General features: G+C 37.0%; 1 protein-coding gene across 9 annotated transcripts in view; it reads left to right on the top strand.

Annotated features, from left to right (window-relative positions):
* The window catches only part of LOC120483083 (3',5'-cyclic-AMP phosphodiesterase 4D), a 280,021-nt gene that overhangs the window by 215,360 nt on the left and 41,802 nt on the right, over positions 1-22,859 (top strand). Inside the window, exon 1 of one of the 9 annotated variants that reach the window (XM_039677958.2) lies at positions 4,414-4,522. The exons of 6 other annotated variants lie outside the window; for them this stretch is intronic. In XM_039677958.2, coding sequence (XP_039533892.1) covers positions 4,440-4,522 — 83 coding nt within the window. In that variant the 5' untranslated portion in view covers positions 4,414-4,439. Of the gene's footprint in view, positions 1-4,413; positions 4,523-14,162; positions 14,270-22,859 lie in introns of those variants that run through there. 2 more of the 9 variants (XM_039677959.2, XM_039677961.2) reach the window with 2 other exon arrangements.

Below are 22,859 nucleotides of genomic sequence, written 5' to 3'. Positions count from 1 at the left end.
ATCTTCATTCGGACTCGCACTTCAATCTATCGCCGTTGCAGAGACTATTGTGTACAGGCTGCCGGATGGGGTTGCTAGGAACTTGCAAAGTATAACTATCAGACAGGCCCTCGCGGCCTCGAAACACTACAAGTCCTGAATCTCCGGATTGCCACTCCGCTACTGACTGTTTGGTACAGTGTGTAAACATTTCCTCTCATGCATTGAATGAAGAGGCTGCTAATGTGTATCACTTTATCACATTCACCTTAAAGAGCCCAAAAGAGCCGAATCGGGTGAGAGCCATCACATTTTTCTGATTGGCTGATGTGTTGGAAGCGGGACTTTTATTTTGACGGGCGGCGCAGATTACACGATTTTAGCCCGATTTTGGCACGATCCGTTTGACGTAGGGTGTTGTGGGAATTCGTAAACGTCAACGGGCGTCGGGACGCAAGATTCGATCGTATCATCTCGTATTGTGTGTCATAGTGGGCGACAACCTACGTCGCGTCTGCGATGCTTCACGACATCACGACAAAAAGACTAGCATGTTTAATTTTTTTAACGGTCGTCCACAGTGGTTCCGTCACATGTATGAGGTTGACCAATAGGAGCAAAAGCTTTTCCGTATACAACTTTCAAAAAAGACAAAACGGAAGAGAGACGGTGGTGCTAACGTTAAAAGTAGAAGTAAAAATACATAAGAAAACAATATTTTACCTCAAGTTCCAAAACGCCAAAATCGCGTAATCTGACACAGTGACTATCGTAACAGACAAAAAAATCGTGTAATCTGAACCAGGCATAATAGGATTGCAGATTCAAGAAGTTGCCAACTAAAGTATAAGCATGTTTATTTTAAAGATTTGTTTTCTCAATTATTTCTAATTTATGAAATATTGATTAAAATTAAGCCCATATAAATATCGTCTTTATATCGGCCACCCCGCTCTGTAAGATATTGGCATCGGCCATAAAAAAAAAAACAATATTGGTCGACCACTGTTTTTGACCTAGAACAAAGACAGAATGGTCTGACTTTGTGAAATTCTTACATAAAACACACCTGCATTAAACAAAAACAGACGGACTGAACGAAAATGCAAAGTCACTGTCTGACAGCAGGTGGCGCTCATGGAAAAGAAGTGTTTCTTTGGGCATCACTGGAAAAAAACAGCTGCTGATTTTGGTCGTGAAATGGAAACCTTGATAATGTGTTTTTTGTACTTATCGTTCAGTATTTTCGGGAGCTACTGTACCGGGACAGTGATAAAGATCTACCAGTCGATCGCGATAAACGGGTTGGCAACCATTACAGCAATGAATGATGCTCAAAATCTTTCTAAGTGACAAAACTTAGTGACAGGACTAGTAAACACATGGAAACGTCCTACTGTAGCATCGTGTTTTGCAACAAGTTTAGTTTAGTTTAGTTTAATAGTTTATTAAGTGCCACTTAGTTTACAAATTAGTTAAAAAAAAAATCACAAAATCAAATAAAGAGCAGACTAAATGTGTTTGTTCAATCTAGGCCTGGAGAAATTAAATTAAATGAATCGTACCTGTTTGTGCTAAATTTTGTAAATGTCAGCCGTAATCTGATTGCTTTGTTATGTGAGGAGCAAAGCAGCTTAAGAGTGTGAGAGTTTCTTCAGGTGACACTCGTCTCAGTTGTTCTGGTTTAATGAGTTGCTCAGTTCACAGATGATGGGCAGTTAACGCAGGCGATGAACCTTGATAGGTTTAGAAAGAATAAACACAAAGAGCTCTAGCCCCAACACGGTTCAGTTTCACATCCACTCAAGGCCATCAGGAGGAATTACACCAGTGAGACACACTTCCTCTTCAACACACTTCTTAAAGGATTAGTTCATCCTAGGTGTATATGACTTGATTCTTTCAGACAAATCCAATCAGAGTTATTAAAAAAAGCTCTTCCAAGCTTTAAAATGGTAGTGAATTGCAACCAACAGATTGAAGCTCAAAAACATGCATCTATCCATCATAAAAGTGCATCTATCTATGATAAGAGTGCATCTTTCCATCATAAAAGTGCATAGATCCATCATAAAAGTGCATCTATCCATGACAAACGTGCATCTACCCATCATAAAAGTGCATCTATCCATCATAAAAGTGCATCCATCCATGATAAAAGTGCATCTATCCGTCATAAAAGAGCATCTATCCATCATAAAAGAGCATCTATCCATCATAAAAGTGCATCTGTCCATCATAAAAGTGCATCTATCCATCATAAAAGAGCATCTATCCATCATAAAAGTGCATCTATCCATCATAGAAGTGCATCTATCCATTAAAAGTGCATCTATCCATCATAAAAGTGCATCTATCCATCATAAAAGAGCATCTATCCATCATAAAAGTGCATCTATCCATCATAAAAGAGCATCTATCCATCATAAAAGTGCATCTATCCATCATAAAAGAGCATCTATCCATCATAAAAGTGCATCTATCCATGATAAAAGTGCATCTATCCATCATAAAAGTGCATCTATCCATCATAAAAGAGCATCTATCCATCATAAAAGTGCATCTGTCCATCATAAAAGTGCATCTATCCATCATAAAAGTGCATCTATCCATCATAAAAGTGCATCTATCCATGACAAACGTGCATCTACCCATCATAAAAGTGCATCTATCCATCATAAAAGTGCATCCATCCATGATAAAAGTGCATCTATCCGTCATAAAAGAGCATCTATCCATCATAAAAGAGCATCTATCCATCATAAAAGTGCATCTGTCCATCATAAAAGTGCATCTATCCATCATAAAAGAGCATCTATCCATCATAAAAGTGCATCTATCCATCATAGAAGTGCATCTATCCATTAAAAGTGCATCTATCCATCATAAAAGTGCATCTATCCATCATAAAAGAGCATCTATCCATCATAAAAGTGCATCTATCCATCATAAAAGAGCATCTATCCATCATAAAAGTGCATCTATCCATCATAAAAGAGCATCTATCCATCATAAAAGTGCATCTATCCATCATAAAAGTGCATCTATCCATCATAAAAGTGCATCTATCCATCATAAAAGAGCATCTATCCATCATAAAAGTGCGTCTATCCATCATAGAAGTGCATCTATCCATTAAAAGTGCATATATCCATCATAAAAGTGCATCCATCCATGATAAAAGTGCATCTATCCATCATAAAAGTGCATCTATCCATCATAAAAGAGCATCTATCCATCATAAAAGTGCATCTATCCATCATAGAAGTGCATCTATCCATTAAAAGTGCATCTATCCATCATAAAAGTGCATCTATCCATCATAAAAGAGCATCTATCCATCATAAAAGTGCATCTATCCATCATAGAAGTGCATCTATCCATTAAAAGTGCATCTATCCATCATAAAAGTGCATCTATCCATCATAAAAGAGCATCTATCCATCATAAAAGTGCATCTATCCATCATAAAAGAGCATCTATCCATCATAAAAGTGCATCTATCCATCATAAAAGTGCATCTATCCATCATAAAAGAGCATCTATCCATCATAAAAGTGCATCCATCCATCATAAAAGTGCATCTATCCATCATAAAAGAGCATCTATCCATCATAAAAGTGCATCTATCCATCATAAAAGAGCATCTATCCATCATAAAAGTGCATCTATCCATCATAAAAGAGCATCTATCCATCATAAAAGTGCATCTATCCATCATAAAAGTGCATCTATCCATCATAAAAGAGCATCTATCCATTATAAAAGTGCATCTTTTGCGCAGGCTCGACAAACGCAATATAGCTTTTGCTTGCGCTACACCGCTACTTGCTGCAAAAAGTAGTTAGCTACTGAAAAGCTACACTGTCTAAAAAGCTACTGCCAAGCTACTGAAAAATGTAGTTAAGTTGTAGTTAACTACTCCCCAACACTGTGATACACACATAGTGTTAAGTTTTTTTTTTTTAGTTAGAAAAGCTACGTAGCTTTTTTTGTTTTTGTTCTGTCACCTCCAACCCCCGTTTGAGTCACCGGATCCACCCGCTCCGGGACCTCCCACTTTACACATTAAGCACTGCCCTCAACCAACTCCAAACCCTATAGTAAGAACATGTACAGTAGTTGCTTGTTACTATTCAGTATTAAATGTACACCTTAAACACCTTAAAATAAAGTGTAACGTTATTTTCGAGTGAGCTATCCCTGTAAAGAGGTCAGTTAGGGCTGTACATGAGTAATCAGAGCAGTGTTTTGAGGGAAAGCCAGAGGTACGAGAAGCCCTCGCTTGGACTCAGTGTCCTCTGATGCTAATCAGATTATCATGGGGAGGAGTCGGGGTTAGCGGGGGTTGCTTGAAGACGTCTGTCACTGTGTGGGAAAGGGGAGGAGATTGTGCAACTCAGACCCAGTCTAGGAAGCACTTGCACATCTCAAGACGAGGCTTCGGTATAGTCACACTGATGGACTGTACGGGTCACTTCATCGCTCCCGAGCAGGCCGTAACCAGAGGCATGAAACGAAAGCGCCTGCTCAAGTCCTACAGGTACAGAGCGGCTCAGAAACTCTTACATGCACACGGATGTCACAGGGAGATAAGCTGATTCTGGTGTTTTTCTGTGGTGAGCTGGCAGAAGTTTGTAGATTTCTGTGTGGATCTCGTTGTCAGATTCTCTTCATTATCTCGTTTTTGCAGTGAAATGTCATTCTACAATCGGGGTATATGTAAATAAAGTTAGTGCGGACACGTGTACTCATGGCTTGCAGAAATATTACTTGCATTACTTTACTGATTCCAGTCTGTTGTCTGTGATGATGAAGAAAACAGGATTCATATTAGCCTGTCAAATTTGGTAACACTTTATTTTACAGTGCCATTGTTACATATGTTACATGTACTTGCTGGGTTGTTTCAACCCAATTTTAGGCCAAATATGGCCAAACTCAAACATTTGGTTCAAAATGTAATTTAAAAATGTAACCCAATGGCTGGGTTTGTCCATACTTGACCCAAAATTGGGTTGAAACAACCCAGCATTTTTTAGAGTGTACCATACACTCTAAAAAATGCTGGGTTGTTTTAACCCAATTTTGGGTCAAATATGGACAAACCTGAAATGTTGGGTTAAAAATGTAATGTAAAAATTTAACCCAACGGCTGGGTTAGTCCATATTTGACCCAAAGTTGGGTTAAAACAACCCAGCATTTTTTAGAGTGTAGTAATAACAATAAATTATGCATAATTACATGCAATTAACCCTCAACCAAACCCTAGCCCTATAGTAAGTACATGTACAGTAGTTGCTTAATATTACTCAATACTTAAATATATAATTACACAGTAATGACGACTCATTAAAATAAAGCGTAACTTCACATTTTTATCCTTATTTTTAGTTATAAAAAAATATATATAATATTAAATGTAATGAATTGCTATTTTTTGTAGCTAATTATATATACACTACACTTATTTTACGGTATTGTTCAAAAGTTTGGGATTTTGTTTATATTTTTAGAACGAAGTCTCTTTATTTGATCAAAAATACAGTGTGATATTAATTAATAATAGTGAAATATTATTACAATTTAAAATAACTGTTTTCTATTTGAATAAATTTTAAAATATAATTTATTCCTAGCATACACTTGAGTATTTTCTGCATTTACTGTCAGATTAGGATGTGTAAAATTGTGCGAAACTCATTTTGAAAGAGGAAACTGGTTTTGACCCGGTACGTTGATAAACTGCCCTGACACTTCTTTTTTTCAGTTTCCTTCTCAAGAAAACCTCAAGTGTTACACCAAAGATGTTAATGACGAAACGCCTTTTCTTTGCATTGACGCACATCTCACATTTAAGACCAGTTACAGGTTGTCACGCATTTACCAGCTGCACGATTCTGGATAAAAGGAGAATCAGGAGTTTTTTGTGTATTCAGACACAACTAAACAAAATAACATATCATTTACTAGAAGTTCTGAGGGCACCTATTATAGCATTTAAAATGTTCCTAATATTGTTATCAGGGCCGTGCAGAGACCTCTGTAGGGGCAGGTGCTCAAAGTATAAAATGGGGCACATGGAAACAAGGCTTTATAGGGCTGTGCTCAAAATATCAATACAGTAATATATCAATACAGATGATTCTGCATCGATACAGCAGCAAATGCATTGATGCAGTTTTGAAAAAGAACCAGAACAGAAAAGACAAATTTAAAGTTTAAAATTAAAAAAAATAATTGATGTGCTCTATATATAACTCTGGGATTAGAAACTGAAGCATCTTAAGTTGTCCCAACCTGATGGCTTTTTCTTCTCTGTTATACAGAATAATAAAGAACAGCTGTTATAGTGAACTGTATAGGACAAAATCAACCTGGCCCATGTTTCGTGCAGTAGAGTATAGTTTTATTTAATGGCATATCAGCATCTGTGGCTATTTTCATGGCAAAAACTGATTTACAAAAATACAAGAGTTACATTTTATACAATGAAAATAAAAACAAAGCAAACAGAAACAGCAATTAATACTTTACAAGATTTTTAACATTAATGTGATGCCTGTTCTGGTAAATTCTTACTCAAGTCAGAATCTGGTAAATTCTTACTCAAGTCACTTACTCAAGTGAGTTTGCTGCCTTTGCTGTTGATGTTGTTACTGCTGCTGCTGATGATGATGATACTGCTGGAGTTGATCTGAGACTGTAGACATTAAAATAGACAGAGATATAGGGTATTGGCTGATTAAACCATTTTTATGTGACCATGACAAGATGTAAAGATTGCTGACAGTGTTTGGAACTGGCTCACTAGTTCACTGACCTGCTAAAGCTACAGATTCTACCCAGGCTGCTATAGTATAATAATACAATAATAGTATATAATAGTAACGTTACTAGGGCAGATGTTCACAGAGGCTTCTGCACACAAAACATAAGATACTGGTAAGCCTATGTGATAACTTACCAGAGTTGTGATAATCATTTTTATGTGAAAATATTTTTTTTAATAAATACTGTAATAATAATAATAGTTTAAAGTACAAATAATAGTTTTTAGTCAAATAACACCCCTCCACGCCCGTGAAACTTTTCTCCCTCAAACAGCAAGCTAGCGTTACTTCTACAGCCTACACACAGCAATACAAACGACACCTCTCTGCATGCTCTCTTCACGTCGTTCTAGTAAAATAATAATAATAAGTAAACAAACATCAAAATCACTTCGCTGAGAATAGAACACCACTTACCAGCAGCCGCAAGAGTTGAAGATATCCTCTGGGAATGCGCGCGATTGCGCGTAGCCGCGCGAAATTTTAAAATGCGCGTGCAGCGTGAGGAATCAGGTGAAAGGTCATCATGTGGGTCATTTTATTTACGGCTAAATTATTATTCATTCATTTTACTACTAGTTAGATGGGGCAGGCATCCACAAAAGTGTCTTTAAATACAAAAAAAAGGAGAGGAAATTTTGTCTTGACAAAAGGGCACTTTGGGCACCAAGGGGCAAAAGGGCAGGTGCTCAAGCACCCAACGCCCCCCCCTCTGCACGTGCCTGATTGTTATGGGAGTCCCCAACAACAGTTTTACATGCATGCAATGACTAAAAAACACTGTGTTCTTAATAATATGCTTATAATATGTCTTATAATATGCATTTATTTTTACCGGGTTTGCTCACCGACTTTTGGATGCGCGCAGCTGCGGTACAATGATCCAATTATTCAAATGAAACAGGATGACTAATCGATTCTTGAGATTTAAGAATCGATATCGGTTCGTAAAAAGGAGAATCGATTAATATCGAGAAATCAATATTTATTACCCAGCCCACATACCGTAAACAAAGCAGTGCGTGCTCACCGTTTTGAATATCGATCCTGGTAAACACTTTCTTTATTCCACTCCTCTCATATTAATATTTAGATATTAGCCAAGGAACACTCATGTAATATGACGAAACTTTAGACCAGCCAAAGGGGGAAGAAAAGAAAGGTGGAAAAGTTAATAAAAGCATTAGAGGTAGATGCTGTGAAATGCGTCAAATGAACAGATTGTACATTTGTCGTGAAGAGTAGCAGTTCAACAGGCTCTGATGGCTATAGCTGACATAATGTCTTTATAGTTTTATATTAATAATGTTGTGTGTCTTAATGTTCTTCTATTTGAAACCCTTTAGTTTTACAAATGAAGAGTTTGGTTCCAAAATGCTGTAAGTCCATTTTGATGAATTTGAGTAAAACTGTGTTTTCTTTAGCAAGAAAATGGGAAGCTGAAAACCACTATTTTCGGTTTCAAATTTTCACATAGCATTTGTAGGTTATAATAACAATAAAAAATGAAATCCAGGTTTTGATTTCCAAAGATTTATTATAAAAACAGATCATTTTTTCCCCCAAAATGCAATAAATCCAATATTTTTTTTTTCTTTAAAATGCAATTAATCCAAATAAAATTGTATACACATTGAATTTCTTGTGCATACTATAAATCCATTGCTTTAATATAACAATATTCGGTAACACTTTAAGGGTACATGTCATGAATTATCATGAATTCATGGATAAATGAATCATGCATGAATTATTCATTCATTTATTTTAATATCATCAGGAAATAGCAACGTTTTTTTAACAGTTCAACGTTTTTCATTCATGACTTCATGGATGAACAAAACCTTAATTAAAACATTAACTAAGATGAGCACATCATCATGAATTATGATTTATTAAGCATGATCTAACGTTACTTCTGCATATCGCTGTTGTCAACCTTGGGACGCCGCCGCTGAACTTTTTTGACGGCGATCTTGCTTGGTTTTCGTTGACTTTGAATAAAACAACCGAACATTTTTCAAAAGATCCCCTAGGTCAGTGTGTCAGCGTGACAGAAGTTTGATGCTGTCGTGTGAGAACAAGCAACAGTCGGCATTTCCTCCTCCCGAGTCCATCTTCTTCCTCACGTAAATCATTCGATTTCGATGTCACGTTTACCCATGCAGGATGCCTTACCCTCCGCAGGTTCACCAATGCTGTCAAAATTATTCATTTTTTTGTTTGTTTGTTGATCGAAAGGACAAAATAGAGAAAACCTAGGAAGTCGGGTTAGTTAAAGCGCTGCCGTTACTGTTTACATTGCGTGGAATGGTGCGTTTAGCGGATATGTGGCATTTTGCAGAAAAGGGAGACTGGCGTTTGTCGCGGTTTGGAAAGAAAGGGAGAAAACATTACATAATAACACGCCGGATGTCCCATTTTACGTAAAATTAAACATTGTTTTGTATTTGGTCGGTATTGCAAAGTCAGATTTTTGCAGTAACTCATTTTTTTTTTAAATGCCGTTTATCGCGTTTTGGAACCAAACTCTTTTAAATATTACCATGTTGTGTTACTTAGCATAATAAATGTTTAAATAGCATTTATTTTTGTATTGTGTTATACTTTTATGCTATAAGTGCAGAGCAAACACTGATCTGAATGTTCGCTGTGAGTCAGTCAAAGGTTTACATACAGGAATGAGATCGCGTGGGTGTTTGAATCACAATCTCGTTCTCGAATGATTAATCATGCATCTTCAGACGGCTAGTTCTGATAAATAATGTCGAGTGGAATATATGACAGATTATAATCATCGTTATAGTTTGTCAAATTCCTCCCACTGGTGAAACTGTGCAGATTTATGATCTCCATCTTGTCCACCAGAGGGCCTCGTACTGTTTTCCTGCAGATCTTCATTTGTTGAGTTCTGCTGAGGCTTTGCCGAATGATCAGAAAAGCTCAATGCCATTGCACATGTACTTCCTTCACCTCGTTGCGAGAAAACATCCGTGTTCATGTGAAAGCTCGCCCTGTCCGTCAGAAATCCTCATGCCACAAGACACAAGTGATGTGTTTCGTGAGAATGTCATGAGACGCTGTGCTAATATTGTGCACACAATTTTCCATCAGCTCACAATGAGTTTGGTTATTCTCAATACATCTGAATGAGATTTCTGCACATCTTCCCTGTAACACAAGCGCTCGCTTCCAGGAAATGTGATTACTTGTAATAACAGCCTTATTAAAACATGTTTCCAAGAACGACCAGAAGGCAGTGAATGGAAAGGATTGGATCAAGAATTTGTCCTTTTATGACTATCAGTCATGCAGACGACATTAGCTTGACGTATTTGAGTTTGCATTTAATTTGGCTGGCAGAGGACCTGATTGGCTGTAGATAATAATGCAAAAATAATGCTGTTCTTACTTAGCATTTTTGTCTTGTTTCCAGTCCAAATATCTAAAAATTCTTAAATCAAGATGCATTTACTAGATGAATGTATTATTCATCTAGTAAATGCATCTTGTAAATGCATGCAGATATGATGTCCTGTTTTCCGGGGGAATTCATCAAAATTAAGTGAGTTTTTGGGATGAAAAGCTAAATGATCTGCCAATGGTGTAAGGAAAATAATCTTAATTCAAACAGAAACTAGATTATTTTTCTTATCCCATTGGCAGATCATTTTGCCTCACTTAAAGGAGTAGTTCACTTTAAAAAAAACTTTTGCTGATAATTTACTCACCCCCATGTCATCCAAGATGTCCATGTCATTCTTTCTTCAGTCGAAAAGAAATTAAGTTTTTGATGAAAACATTCCAGGATTTTTCTCCATATAATGGACTTCAATGGGAACCAAACGGTTCAAGGTCCAAAAGACAGTTTCAGCACAGACTGCAAACTGTTCAAAGGGCTTTAAACGATTCCAGACGATGAATAAGGGTCTTATCAAGCGAAACGATCGCTCATTTAAAAAATAAATAACAAAGTTTAAGTTTTATAAGCTCAAATGGTTGCCTTGCTCTGTTCTGTGATGCGCGTTCGTGACTCTCCTGTTCGAACTCTTTCAATGAATCTTTTACCGAGTCATTTGGTTCATTCAACGAACGAAACGAACAAATTGACTCTGAAAAAGGTTCGTTCATTTTTTTGATGAACGAGTTCGAACAGGAAAGTTACGAACGTGTATAGCAGAGCAAGGCGAGCATTTGAGCTTATAAAACGTAAAAAAAAAAATTAAATGAGTGATGGTTTCGCTAGATAAGACCCTTATTCATCGTCTGGAATCGTTTAAAGCCCTTTAAACAGTTTGCAGTTTGCACTGAAACTGTCTTTTGGATCTTGAACCATTTGGTTCCCATTGAAGTCCATTATATGGAGAAAATCTGGAATGGAATGTTTTCATCAAAAACCTTCATTTCTTTTCGACTGAAGAAAGAAAGACATGGACATCTTGGATGACATGGGGGTGAGTAAATTATCAGCAAAAGCTTTTTTGTTTTTTTTTAAATGAACTAATCCTTTAGCTTTGATTTATTTCCCATGAAAACAAGGCTTAATATCTTTTTACAACTTTAGTAAATGCGTCTTGATTTCAGAAAAGTTTGATATTTGGACTGTAAACAAAAGAAAATACTGAGTAAGAAAGCCTTTAGTGTAGTGCAGGCTTGTGTTTCCGTGATCATCATGATCGGTCACACCTCTGCTCTGCTAATTGCTTTAATTAAAAGCGCGTGTCCGCTAGGAACCCGAGTGGACTGCAGTGACGGATGGAGGGGCTCGTGTGGAAGTGCAAGTCTCAGCCTAAATCCTCCGACGTTACACACTGCTTCATGGATCAGTGAGTCTTTTTATTAAATCAGAGACGGTCTGCTGGGCAATATCACTCACACACACTCGCAATGTAAGGAAATTCAATTGCATTCCCATATCTAAGAGTGCCAGTGAGAGCATCTCGAGTTCAGCGTTGAGGAAGTTGAAGTGTGCAGTAAAGCACATCATGCAGAATACACACACACACACACACACACACACACAAACTCTTCCAAATAAAAAGGTTGTACAGCTTGACGTCATACGTGAACCACAAAACAACTTTTTCTTGGTAACACTTGAAGGGGTGTGCATAAGACTGACATGACACATCATGAATATGAAGGAGGTTTTATGCATGTTTGTGACAGCTGTCATTAAGTGTCATTCACTCAATTATGACATTTTTAATGCAAATATGACATTGTTTGAGATGTCTTTCTTATAAAATCTTGATATAACTGACATTACCAAGACAACATGAATTGTCATAAATATATCATAAACATGACATAACAGATTCATTATCAAACTTAAATCACTTAGCTTTATGGGTTAGCATTACATTGAACTGTCATGCGGTTGGTTTTGACATTGGCTGTCATGAGGCCATTATAACATGAATATTTTTCTTGACCTCAACTACAGTGGTACTAATCTAATTTGTCATTATGGCCAAGCCAATGTCAAAACCAACCGCATGACAGTTCAATGTGATGTTAACCCATAAAGCTAAGTGGTTTCTTAAATTTGATAATGAATCTTCTATGTCATGTTTAATACATATTTATGACAATTTATGTTGTCTTGGTAATATCAAGTAGTCATTACTAAGACACTGACAGGTTATGATGAATTGGTTTGTCAAGTTGTCATAAGAAAGACACTTCATTTCATATTTGTAATTTTGCATTAAAAAATGTCCAAATTGAGTGAATGACACTTAAAGGAGTAGTTCACTTTAAAAAAAAAAACTTTTGCTGATAATTTACTCACCCCAATGTCATCCAAGATGTCCACGTCTTTCTTTCTTCAGTCGAAAAGAAATGAAGGTTTTTGATGAAAACATTCCAGGATTTTTCTCCATATAATGGACTTCAATGGGGTCCAAACGGTTCAAGGTCCAAATGAGAGTTTCAGTGCAAACTGCAAACTCTTCAAAGGGCTTTAAATGATTCCAGACGATGAATAAGGGTCTTATCAAGCGAAACGATCGCTCATTTAATACGTAAATAACAAAGTTTAAGTTTTATAAGCTCAAATGCTCGCCTTGCTCTGTTCTGTGATGCGCGTTCGTGACTCTCCTGTTCGAACTCGTTCATCAAAATGAATGAATCTTTTTGCGAGTAATTTGTTTAATTCAACGAACGAAACAAACGAAAAGTCTTTGTGTAAGATGCATTATAAACGTATTTTAACTGCACCTTATATTTCATTGTATGATTTTATGAATAATTGTCACCACAGTTCTATTCATTTTTACACTTAAAGTATAATGTATTAAAACAAACACGTGACAAACAACCGATTTTAGAATAGGCAAATATTATAAGGCATTTTAAGTTGGGTTACAATTATTTATGAAAAGATATAATGCATTATAAAGTAGATTATGGATACCTTGATTTGAGGTATTGTGAGCTATAAAGCCTGAATTGCTAAATATAAAACTCAGTTGTGAGTTATAAATTCAGAATTGTGAGATAGAATTTGTATGTTTTATTCTATGGAAAACAAGCTTTCATTTGAGCTGATGAATCCTGCGCATTAAGACCAGGAACATAGATTGAAAACAAAGCCATTCAAGCTTTCAGAAACACCTCCGTATCTCCCGAGTCCTGTCAAGAGCATCACACACACTCCAGCTCACCGCTTTCACATGGAGAGGCTCGTTCTTTCTCACACTCAAATCTCAACACAACACCTTTTTCCCTTTATTTATAAAGCACTTTACAACTTTATGTATCACAATCATGAACATTTGAGACACCCCTAATTAAAAGCCAAAGATTTCAAATCAGCTTTTAGCTGAGATTTCAAACTAGAAGTACTAGTGGCGACTCGAACTGGTGTCTTTATATTTTGATATGAGTTAAATCTGAGCTCCTAAACTCTATTGGGGGCATGTGACGTCTTTAGTCGGGAGAAACGTGAGGTCTCAGTTTGCTCTGTCTTGCAGAATGAGATGCTAAAGAGATCTCATTGTGTTTTTTCTCTCCCTTGGGTGATGTTCTTCTTGTCTTGTCATAGTTAGTGTGTGTGTGTGTGTGTGTGTGTCTTTGAGAAGTGGGCTCTGACGCTGTCACCAGCTGCATTTCCACCCCCTCCGCTCCCTCAAGCCGTCCGCTCTGGTTCCCTCACTGAGATACGGCACAAACACACACACACACACACACACGGGACCCTGAGGGTTTATCCCTCCACATACACACACTCCCACTGCTAGGCCACTGCAAGGACTAGAAACGTGATATTCACTTCCCCTGCAGACACAGAGAGACTCGGAGACACATAGTTTGAGCACAGATCTGGATAATCTGGAGAACATGACAGACTTTGACGAGATCTAGAGAAAACCGAGAGATATTTCGCCATGAGTATCGTTATGAAACCGCGCTCGCGCTCCACCAGCTCTCTCAGGAACACGGAGGGAATCTGGTAAAGTTTTACTCGATCTCGCTTACACATTCATGCATTCAGACCCGGCTCATTGTTCAGTGAGGGATAGTGTCTCATAGTGTGTATCTACCACAGATCTGCTTTGTGTTCATTTTAAATATAGTTATACTTTGGGATGCATCCACAGGCTGATACTAATGAAAGCGTATAAATCTGATTGAAGATGTTTTTAAAGCTGTTTTAGATTATGTGTGTGTGGTTGACAATCTGAATATATATGAAGAGTTCAGATGCAAAAGCCTCTAAGTGCCATTTGAAATTTTCTTCTAAAATGATCATTTTATCAAGCTTGTATATTTAAGTTCAGTGATTTCACTTAAATGGCAATGATAATTACCTATTAATTGTTATTTAAGTGAAATTACTGAACTTAAATATACAAGTTTTAGAGGCATTTAGAGGCTTTTGCATCTGAACTCTTCATATATATACAAAAGTATTTTACATATTTGTATGTGTTTTTAGTAGTATCTAAATTATTTTAGAATTAAAGAACAGTATATATATATGTGTGTATGTGTGATTCAAAAGTATTTTACATATTTTTGCAGATTTATAATAGTACAAATCTATATATACACTGTTATATATATATATATATGTGTGTATGCATGTGTCTGCAATTTTTAATAATGCTATTATTTAATATGCAAATTGTCACAGTTTGATTGTTAATCACTACTTTGTGTGCTTATGACTCTATAAACACAATGTTCCTATATGTTTAGTCAACATGAAACCCATTTTAATTGTGTAACCTATTTCTGAGTAAAAGTGGATAATTAACAAGAGCGAATGTAGGACGAGACCTGTTTGAGATCTGGAATCGACTGCGTTGTAAAAAGTAGGCGTTACACACCGGAAACGTTGACGTTGTTTGGTGACGTCAGCCGAAAAGGAAAGTTTTAGCACGGTTTTATATGGAATAACATGCACTAATGAATCATTCACAATAATGTCATTTCTGTCATTTCCAGTTGACCACTGCTAGTTCCTATGTACGAGTCTAGTGGGTTTGTTGTTGGCTGACATCACTGTGGTGTAAAAATATCTGTGCCCATAGAAAGACGTGAATCTTTTCCCAGCGCCCTTCGTTCTTTCATAATCCTGTCGGTCGGGAGCCTGAGTCAGATTTCAGAGACCATTCACAACACACGAGACCACAATAGCTCACGCATTCCACCACCACAATAGGCATCATTATTGCGGGATAATAATCGTTTCACTGAAACAGTAAGGTGACTCTTCAACTCGAGGAGCAGATGCCCCAGTACGCTCCAGTGCTCGTCTCTCTCTGACCTGGAAACGCTGGGAAACGCTCGTGGCACGTCACCAAACCTCTTTCTCCTGCCTGCCATCATCTATCCAGGGACGACCTCTGCCAAATTAGGCCAAGGGCATCTCTTTTCCTCTCTCTCTTCCCATGCGTCTTCGGCACCTTTATAAATAAACTCTTTGTCGTGTGTATGCGTGCAGCTGGCGGTCAGGGCGTTCGAGGGGGCATCTCTCGGGCCCCGGTGGTGCGTCAGGCTCTCCGAGACGGGCCCCGGTGGACTGAGACCTGTCAGCGAACCCCTCGTGACTGTAAACACACGAGATGCAGCTGTTCTGTGACGTGTGGGTCACGTGACGTTAAGCCTTCGGCGTGATGTCTGGTGAAGCAGATCGGATGTGTAAGCTCGGCCTGCTGGATGGAGGAGTTTTCAAAAGTGTGTTGTGCTGCTGTATGTGTGACCGTTTCCAGTCATACTAGGGATGGGACGATAACCGGTTTCACTATAAACCGTGATAAAATGTACTGACGGTTAGTATTATCGTGTAAAATTTAATTATCATTAAAACCGTGTTTGATTATCGCGATTTTAATAACTCACTGAATCCTGTCGGCCAGGTTGACGCAGGCGCGCAGCACGCAATATTTTTTTAAATTACTATTCGAGAAGGAATGGCGGAAGGTGCTCGGGAGATTTTTCAGCCTTTTAAGAGGACCAAATCTGAGGTGTGGTCATATTTTGGGTTTTACAAAAGTCCTGAGGGAAACTTGATCGAGGATGGTCACCTTGTCTGCCGAACAAAAAGTCACTGCAATAGAAACACTTCAAATCTGCCGAGTCGTCTTGTGTGATCGTCACCCGAACGCAAGGCAAGTTAACTTTGACCTCAATACCAAAACTACGTCTGGGAAACAATTGGGCACGAAATGTTGTTCTGAGTTGAAACATTTTATGTCACTCACTTGAAATAGACGTCAAGCTTCCGCGAAGAAAAGTTCGTAGCAAGTGGATTTGAGCCAAAGACGAACGAACAACTTCAAACAAGACTATTATTAAGAGTGATATTTTAAGGGATAGTAAAGTATAGATACATCACGTATTAAACCGATTTTTATTTTTACCACATAATTACGGGGACATATTGAATTGATAATGAGATTAGCTAATGTTTTAAATCTTACCTGTTTATGAATTCATTTTGTAAAACAATCGTCCAGACAAGATATATCACACCAATATTATCAAACTCTGTAAACAATAAATCAACTCTGATTTCATTTTTGCAATACAATCAAAAACCGGAGACGCAAGACGGCAAGTTGCATTTGAATGAAACAAGAGCGCGCGTCCGTTGTGAATGTTATGGATGTGCGCTGTGTAATAATGCGTTGCTATTGACGACGGGCATTATAAAGAAGCAAATGCCATAGGATAGAATCTTGCTTAAAAAACTGCATGAGACATGTTTTATTTGTTGTTTGTTGATTTTCAATTATAAAATGAAATGAAATGTTTTCAGTGTGAGCATCAGTTCTTTTTGAGCACTTTCATAAATTAAAAAAAAAAAACGTGATAATATTGATAATCACGATTATTTTGGACACTATAATCGTGATATGAAATTTTCATACCGTCCCATCCCTAAGTCATACATTGTTTTTCAATGTAAACGCATTAGACAGACGTGTTTGACCGCATCTCGCGCAAGACATGCTATTCTCAAGGTAAAAGTAGTCCACTGATCCACTGACTGCATCTCACATTTTTAACATCAAAAAGAGTGTCTTGTTGGATTTTATTTTGCTTTATATTACATTTAAAGTCATGGTTCACCAGCAAAATGGAAGTTCTCATCATTTATTGTGTTTAAAGGGATACTTCAGGATTTGGCGTTACGCTTTGTATTAGTTGAAAACCTGTAGTATTTTTGAATCACCGTGCTTTCCACCCTAATATCCCCCTGAGACGAGAGATTTAAGTATTTTTTGTCTGGAAAAAATCCTCCTCGTCATTTTGTGTGTTGCTTGTCCAGAGGCTAAAGGCTACAGTAGTCAAGTCAGTCCCGCATGTCCTCAACCCGCCCATAGAGGGCGATCTCACTCAAAGAATGAACACGCAGTGTCGGACATCTTTTTTTTGGAAGCTACTGTAAGCTAGCAGGCTCTTGTTCTGTGGGGAACGCTGAGGGGTTACCGTCCTCTTTTTGTCGATGTCTGGGATTCAGCTTTTGCTTTCCGCAGTCGCCATTCCAATTCCGATTGGTGAATCTGAATGTAGTGTTTACATGAACGCTAAACAAGTGATCGGTTGATGTGGTTCACACAGTAAACATGATGAATGGCGACTGTTGAACGCAAAAGCCCAATCCCGGACATTTTGGGCGATCTCGAAACACATTTTAGGGCAGACTCATCACTAGTAGCCTAGACTTTTTGTTTAACTTCTGCGCTCTGTTACGGGTAGGCGTGGCCTCCTTGGGCATTTTGGGAGTGTGAATATTCTTCAAAATACCTGTTAAAGTAAATGATGACAGAATTTTTGGGTGAACTGTTTCTTTAAGAACGCTGCATTGTGATTTTTCGTTCATAAATATCCCCATAGATAAACACTTGTGATGCTTTTGCAATTTAAAGATGAAATCAGAATTCGACCTGTTTACTTTTTAAATTTATAATTCAAGCAAGCTAACGTAAAAAAACTAACCAAAAAAAAAGTTTTCATAATCTCTCATTATAATATAACAATTTTTCCACTAATGTGGCCAAGGGCCCGAGGTTGCCCAAAAATGACATTGACCAATAATATCACAGATGGCATGTTTTACTTTTCACAGTCTAATCAGATCTGAAGGAGAAAATCTGCGTTCTCTAGAAAAAGCATCATATTATTGAACTCGGACGCGTTGTGAGAGACGCTTCATGTAAATGCATTTTTGAGGTTAATGTGCCTAAACAAATGTTGGTAACACTTTACAATAAGCTACATTAGTTAAAAATGTACAATATGTGAACAATACATCTTCAGAATTTATTAATCTTAGTTAATATTAATTCCAACATTTACTAATACGTTATTAAAATCAAAGGTTGTATTAGTTAACATTAGTTAATGGACTGTGAACTAACATGAACGCACAATGAACAGCTGTATTTGTATTAACCAACATTAACAAAGATTAATAAACACTGTAACTAATGCATTGCAAATGTTCATCTAATATCCTTCAGTACTGGACTTTCTTTCCCAATCCAGACCACTCTGACGTTTAGTGTACTGTCCAAGATAAACAGGTTTGGGTGTATTGGCACAGTGTTGCGGGTTGGTTATTAATGTGGTCGGTGAAGTAATACGGTACATCCGCTCTGTCCCTCCAGAGGACGTATCACTATACACTTCTCCGACAGTATCGGCTAAAGCTCAGGTGTCTTTACACACACGTGCGGTCTCACACTTATGCAGAAGTGCATTAGGACGATGGAAGTAGTGTAATACTTCTGCTTTAGTCACGAATCTGAGGTCAAAACAGGCCAAATCCCACAGAAGTGCACAGCTCGTCCCAGTGCGGGAGAAACGTCCCACGGAGAAGCTAAAAGCAGTGAGTTTTCCAGTCTCCCCAATGTCTCATTTGCCGTGCGTCACTAGACATCAGGAGGTTTACTTGTGATGTTCACCATGCCGGTGCATTTGAGAGTCCCTGACCTTTTATTTTTCTCATATTAAATGAGCAAATGTTTGGTGTTACATTGCAGCATTTTCACACCGATTAGGGTTTAGTTGAGCCGTGACGTGAGGGGGAAGGTGTCTAACTCGAAGCAAAGTCTTTTCAGGACTTCACACTCATTGATTTATGCGTCTCTCTTCAAGGTCACTCAGTCAGAGCTTTTAGGATCGTCAGGATTGCAGAACAGAATTTGCAAACAGACTGAAGAAACTCATAACTGTACTTTGTCATAAACTTTGAATCTTTATTTTTTAATGCTTTTGAAGAAATGTTCAGTAGTAGTAGGGATAGACAGACAGACAAACAGATGATAGATAAACCGATGATAGATTCATTGCTTTTAATAATATCTTGTCTCAACCACAGCGATGCAAATGTTGCCGAAGTGTAAAACAGGAAGGAAGAGAAGTTTCTTTAGACCTCAAAACAAGTCTTTCAAAACATTCTTAAACTCTGAGACCAAGAGACTCGATCCTGAGTAGAGGACGAGTTCTCTCTCTATCCATCAAACCGTTAATCTACGTGTACATTATAACAAATAACTAAACCTGCTGTGTACATTAGTAACACATAAGCCTGTGTACATTAAGGCTGTCAATCTTCCACTATAACACTATTCGAATTCCATTCCTTATTTTGTCATTTTCGAATATTATTAAAAATGCTCAAATTTATCCTATTATTAATAATAATTAGGACATGACACATTCTTATGGATCGTCAATGCCACTATAGCCTGTGGTTGTTGTTACACGTTCGGTCCACTAGAGGGACATCTAACATTACTACAATAAACATTTAAATCATCGGCATATTGATAGTATCTCCCTGATGGCCGCAAATTAGTTAAAATCTAATTTTAAAATCTAAAATCTAATAAAAAAGGGAGTGAACGAGACCTTGCGAATGTGCCACGCGAAAGCTAGTCCTATTGTTAATAAGAAAGCAATCGAAGGGATCGTTTACACCTGGTATTTAAATATACACTACCGGTCAAAAGTTTTAGATCGGGAAGATTTTTTTATGTTTTTTAGTCTCTTTTGCTGACCAAGTCTGCAATTATTTGATAAAAAAAATACCAAAAAAATCAGTAATATTAAATATTATTACAATTTAAAACAGCGGTTTTCTATGTGAATATATAGTGAAGTGTAATTTATTCCTGTGATCAAAGCTGAATTTACTGCATCATTACTCCTGTCTTCAGTGTCACATGATCCTACAGAAATTATTATAATATGATGCTCAAGAAACTTTTATGATTATTATCCACAGTTTTTTACATTTTTATTTCAGGATTCTTTAATGAATAGAAAGTTCAAAAGAACAGAATTGATCTGAAATGGAAAGCTTTTGTAACATTAATCACTACCACTCAAAAGTTTGGGGTCAGTAAGAATTTTTTTTTTTTTTTTTTGGGGAAAGAAATTAGAAAATACTTTTATTCATCAAAGGATGAGTTAAATTGATCAAAAGTTACAGTAAAGACATTTATAATGTTAGAAAAGATTATATTTTAAATAAATGCTGTTCTTTTGAACTTTCTATTCATCATAGAATTTGGGGGGGAAAATGGCACACGACTGTTTTCAACATCGAAAATAATAATTGATGTTTTTTGAGCATATTAGAATGATTTCTGAAGTATCATGTGACACTGAAAACTGATGTGTAATCAGCAACAGTAATGATGTTGAAAGTTCAGCTTTTAAATTACATTTTAAAATATATTTTAAATTTATTTTAAATTGTCATAATATTTCACAATATTATTTTTTTTCATCAAATAAAGCAGCCTTGGTGAGCAGAAGAGACTTCATTTAAAAACAAATAATCTTATTGATCTAAAACTTTTGACCGGTAGTGTATATAAAAGCAATATTCGAAAAGTAACTTTAGCATTCGAATAGTATTGATTTTTTTGTTAATATTCGAATTATATTCGAATTTCGGAATTCGTTCCAACAGCCCTAGTGCACACGAGTTCAAGCTGTCATTTCTCCTCAGACTAGATGATGTGATGTTGTGTGTCTGCGTTGTGTTAGCGAGCGTTTCGATGTGACCACTCTCATCCTTTTTAGGAGAGGAATTTCAGCATGTTCCCCACGATTACAGATAGCCGTTTATCAGCTTCTCTTTCTCTTCTCACGCTTCTAAAGTTTTGACATCTCCTCTTTAGTGTTTCTGTCGTTTCACCCATTCAGACTTTCTAGGAAACTGACGTGTGGAGTGAGTCACTGAGGATGTGTTAGGGTTTCGGATGAGTCGGTGCGCGCGGGGAAACTCGCTCACCTGATGAATCAGTGTGTGTGACGTCACGAGGACCTCAGCGTGAGCCAGCATTAGCCTCTGAACACCAACCACAGCTATGTGTACCTGTGTGTGTGTGACGTCACTGAGAGGGAAGCCTCTGTGTTTCAGTCACTGCTAGCGTACGCTCGTTATGATAAGCAGCTTTAGCTTTGGGAAAGGTAATCTCCATGAGTTCACAAACACAGGCTTCGTACAAGTACTTCAGAATTTTTGTAATTTAAGTAAATTCAGGTTAAAAAAAACAGGTACTTGAGTTATTGAAGACAATATGTACAATACATGTTTACATATGAAATTAGTGTTGTTGCTGTTTTTACACAAAAGTAATGCTGCAGCCCGTCTGATGTAAATATTGATGTGTCATGGCTATTAGCGTGATATTGCTCATATATTTCCAATTATATAATACAACTTTTAATCATATACTTGTCAGTCATATACTTATAGTTTGAAGGGGTTACACATGATGGACTTGAATAGGATTTTGAAATCCTATTAAAATTAAATTTCTGAAATACCTTTTTTAGAATTTGAAAGATAATAAAGATATTGTTTAATAAGTGAGATCTCTGATTGTACTCCTAGAAAACCAAAATCAATAGAGCTTAAAGTCATTGAAATTTCTGGAATTTCATTTGACAGGATCTGAATGAACACTGTAAACATCATTTACACTCAGATCTGTGAGGTTCATTCACTCACATTTGAGACTAAAAATAAATGTGCAAAATGCATTAAATGCATTTTTTAAATGCATTATATTTTTATGAATTCTAAGCTAAAAATATTTGGCATAACATACACCTTAATGATTTATGTTAAGAGGTCTTAGATGTAAAAACAGGAATGCGACACAGCCTAATGTGATTATTAAACTTCAAAAGGCTATGATTTAATTATTACATATGAGTGCTGCACGTTTCAAACGATTGGTTATGATTTAGTGTTGACGAATTATGACTATGTTGTAAGCATGCATATTTTCTCATCTTTTTGAATAAGCAGCCAGCAATAGTAAAGCATTGACATTTCAAAATAAGAGTCCCGGTGTGTTTTAGTCCTGCATTATTCATAGATATGTTTTTCCTGGATGTTCTTGGTACACACTGTAACGAGGGTTTAATTCAACGTAAAGGTTCTGTCACAGGAAGGATAGACTAAGACATTATTTAACACATAATATTCAATATACAGTTTTTACTAGTACAATAATGTGTTTACTATACAGTGCGCCTCTAAAGTTATTTGAATGCACTCCAAA

This window comes from Pimephales promelas, chromosome 23 (genome assembly GCF_988280905.1).
Source record: "Pimephales promelas chromosome 23, fPimPro1.hap1.1, whole genome shotgun sequence".
Classification (NCBI taxonomy): Eukaryota; Metazoa; Chordata; class Actinopteri; order Cypriniformes; family Leuciscidae; genus Pimephales; species Pimephales promelas.
The sequence above is the reverse complement of the archived record's forward strand: the minus strand, read 5'-3'. Positions and strand labels throughout refer to the sequence as shown.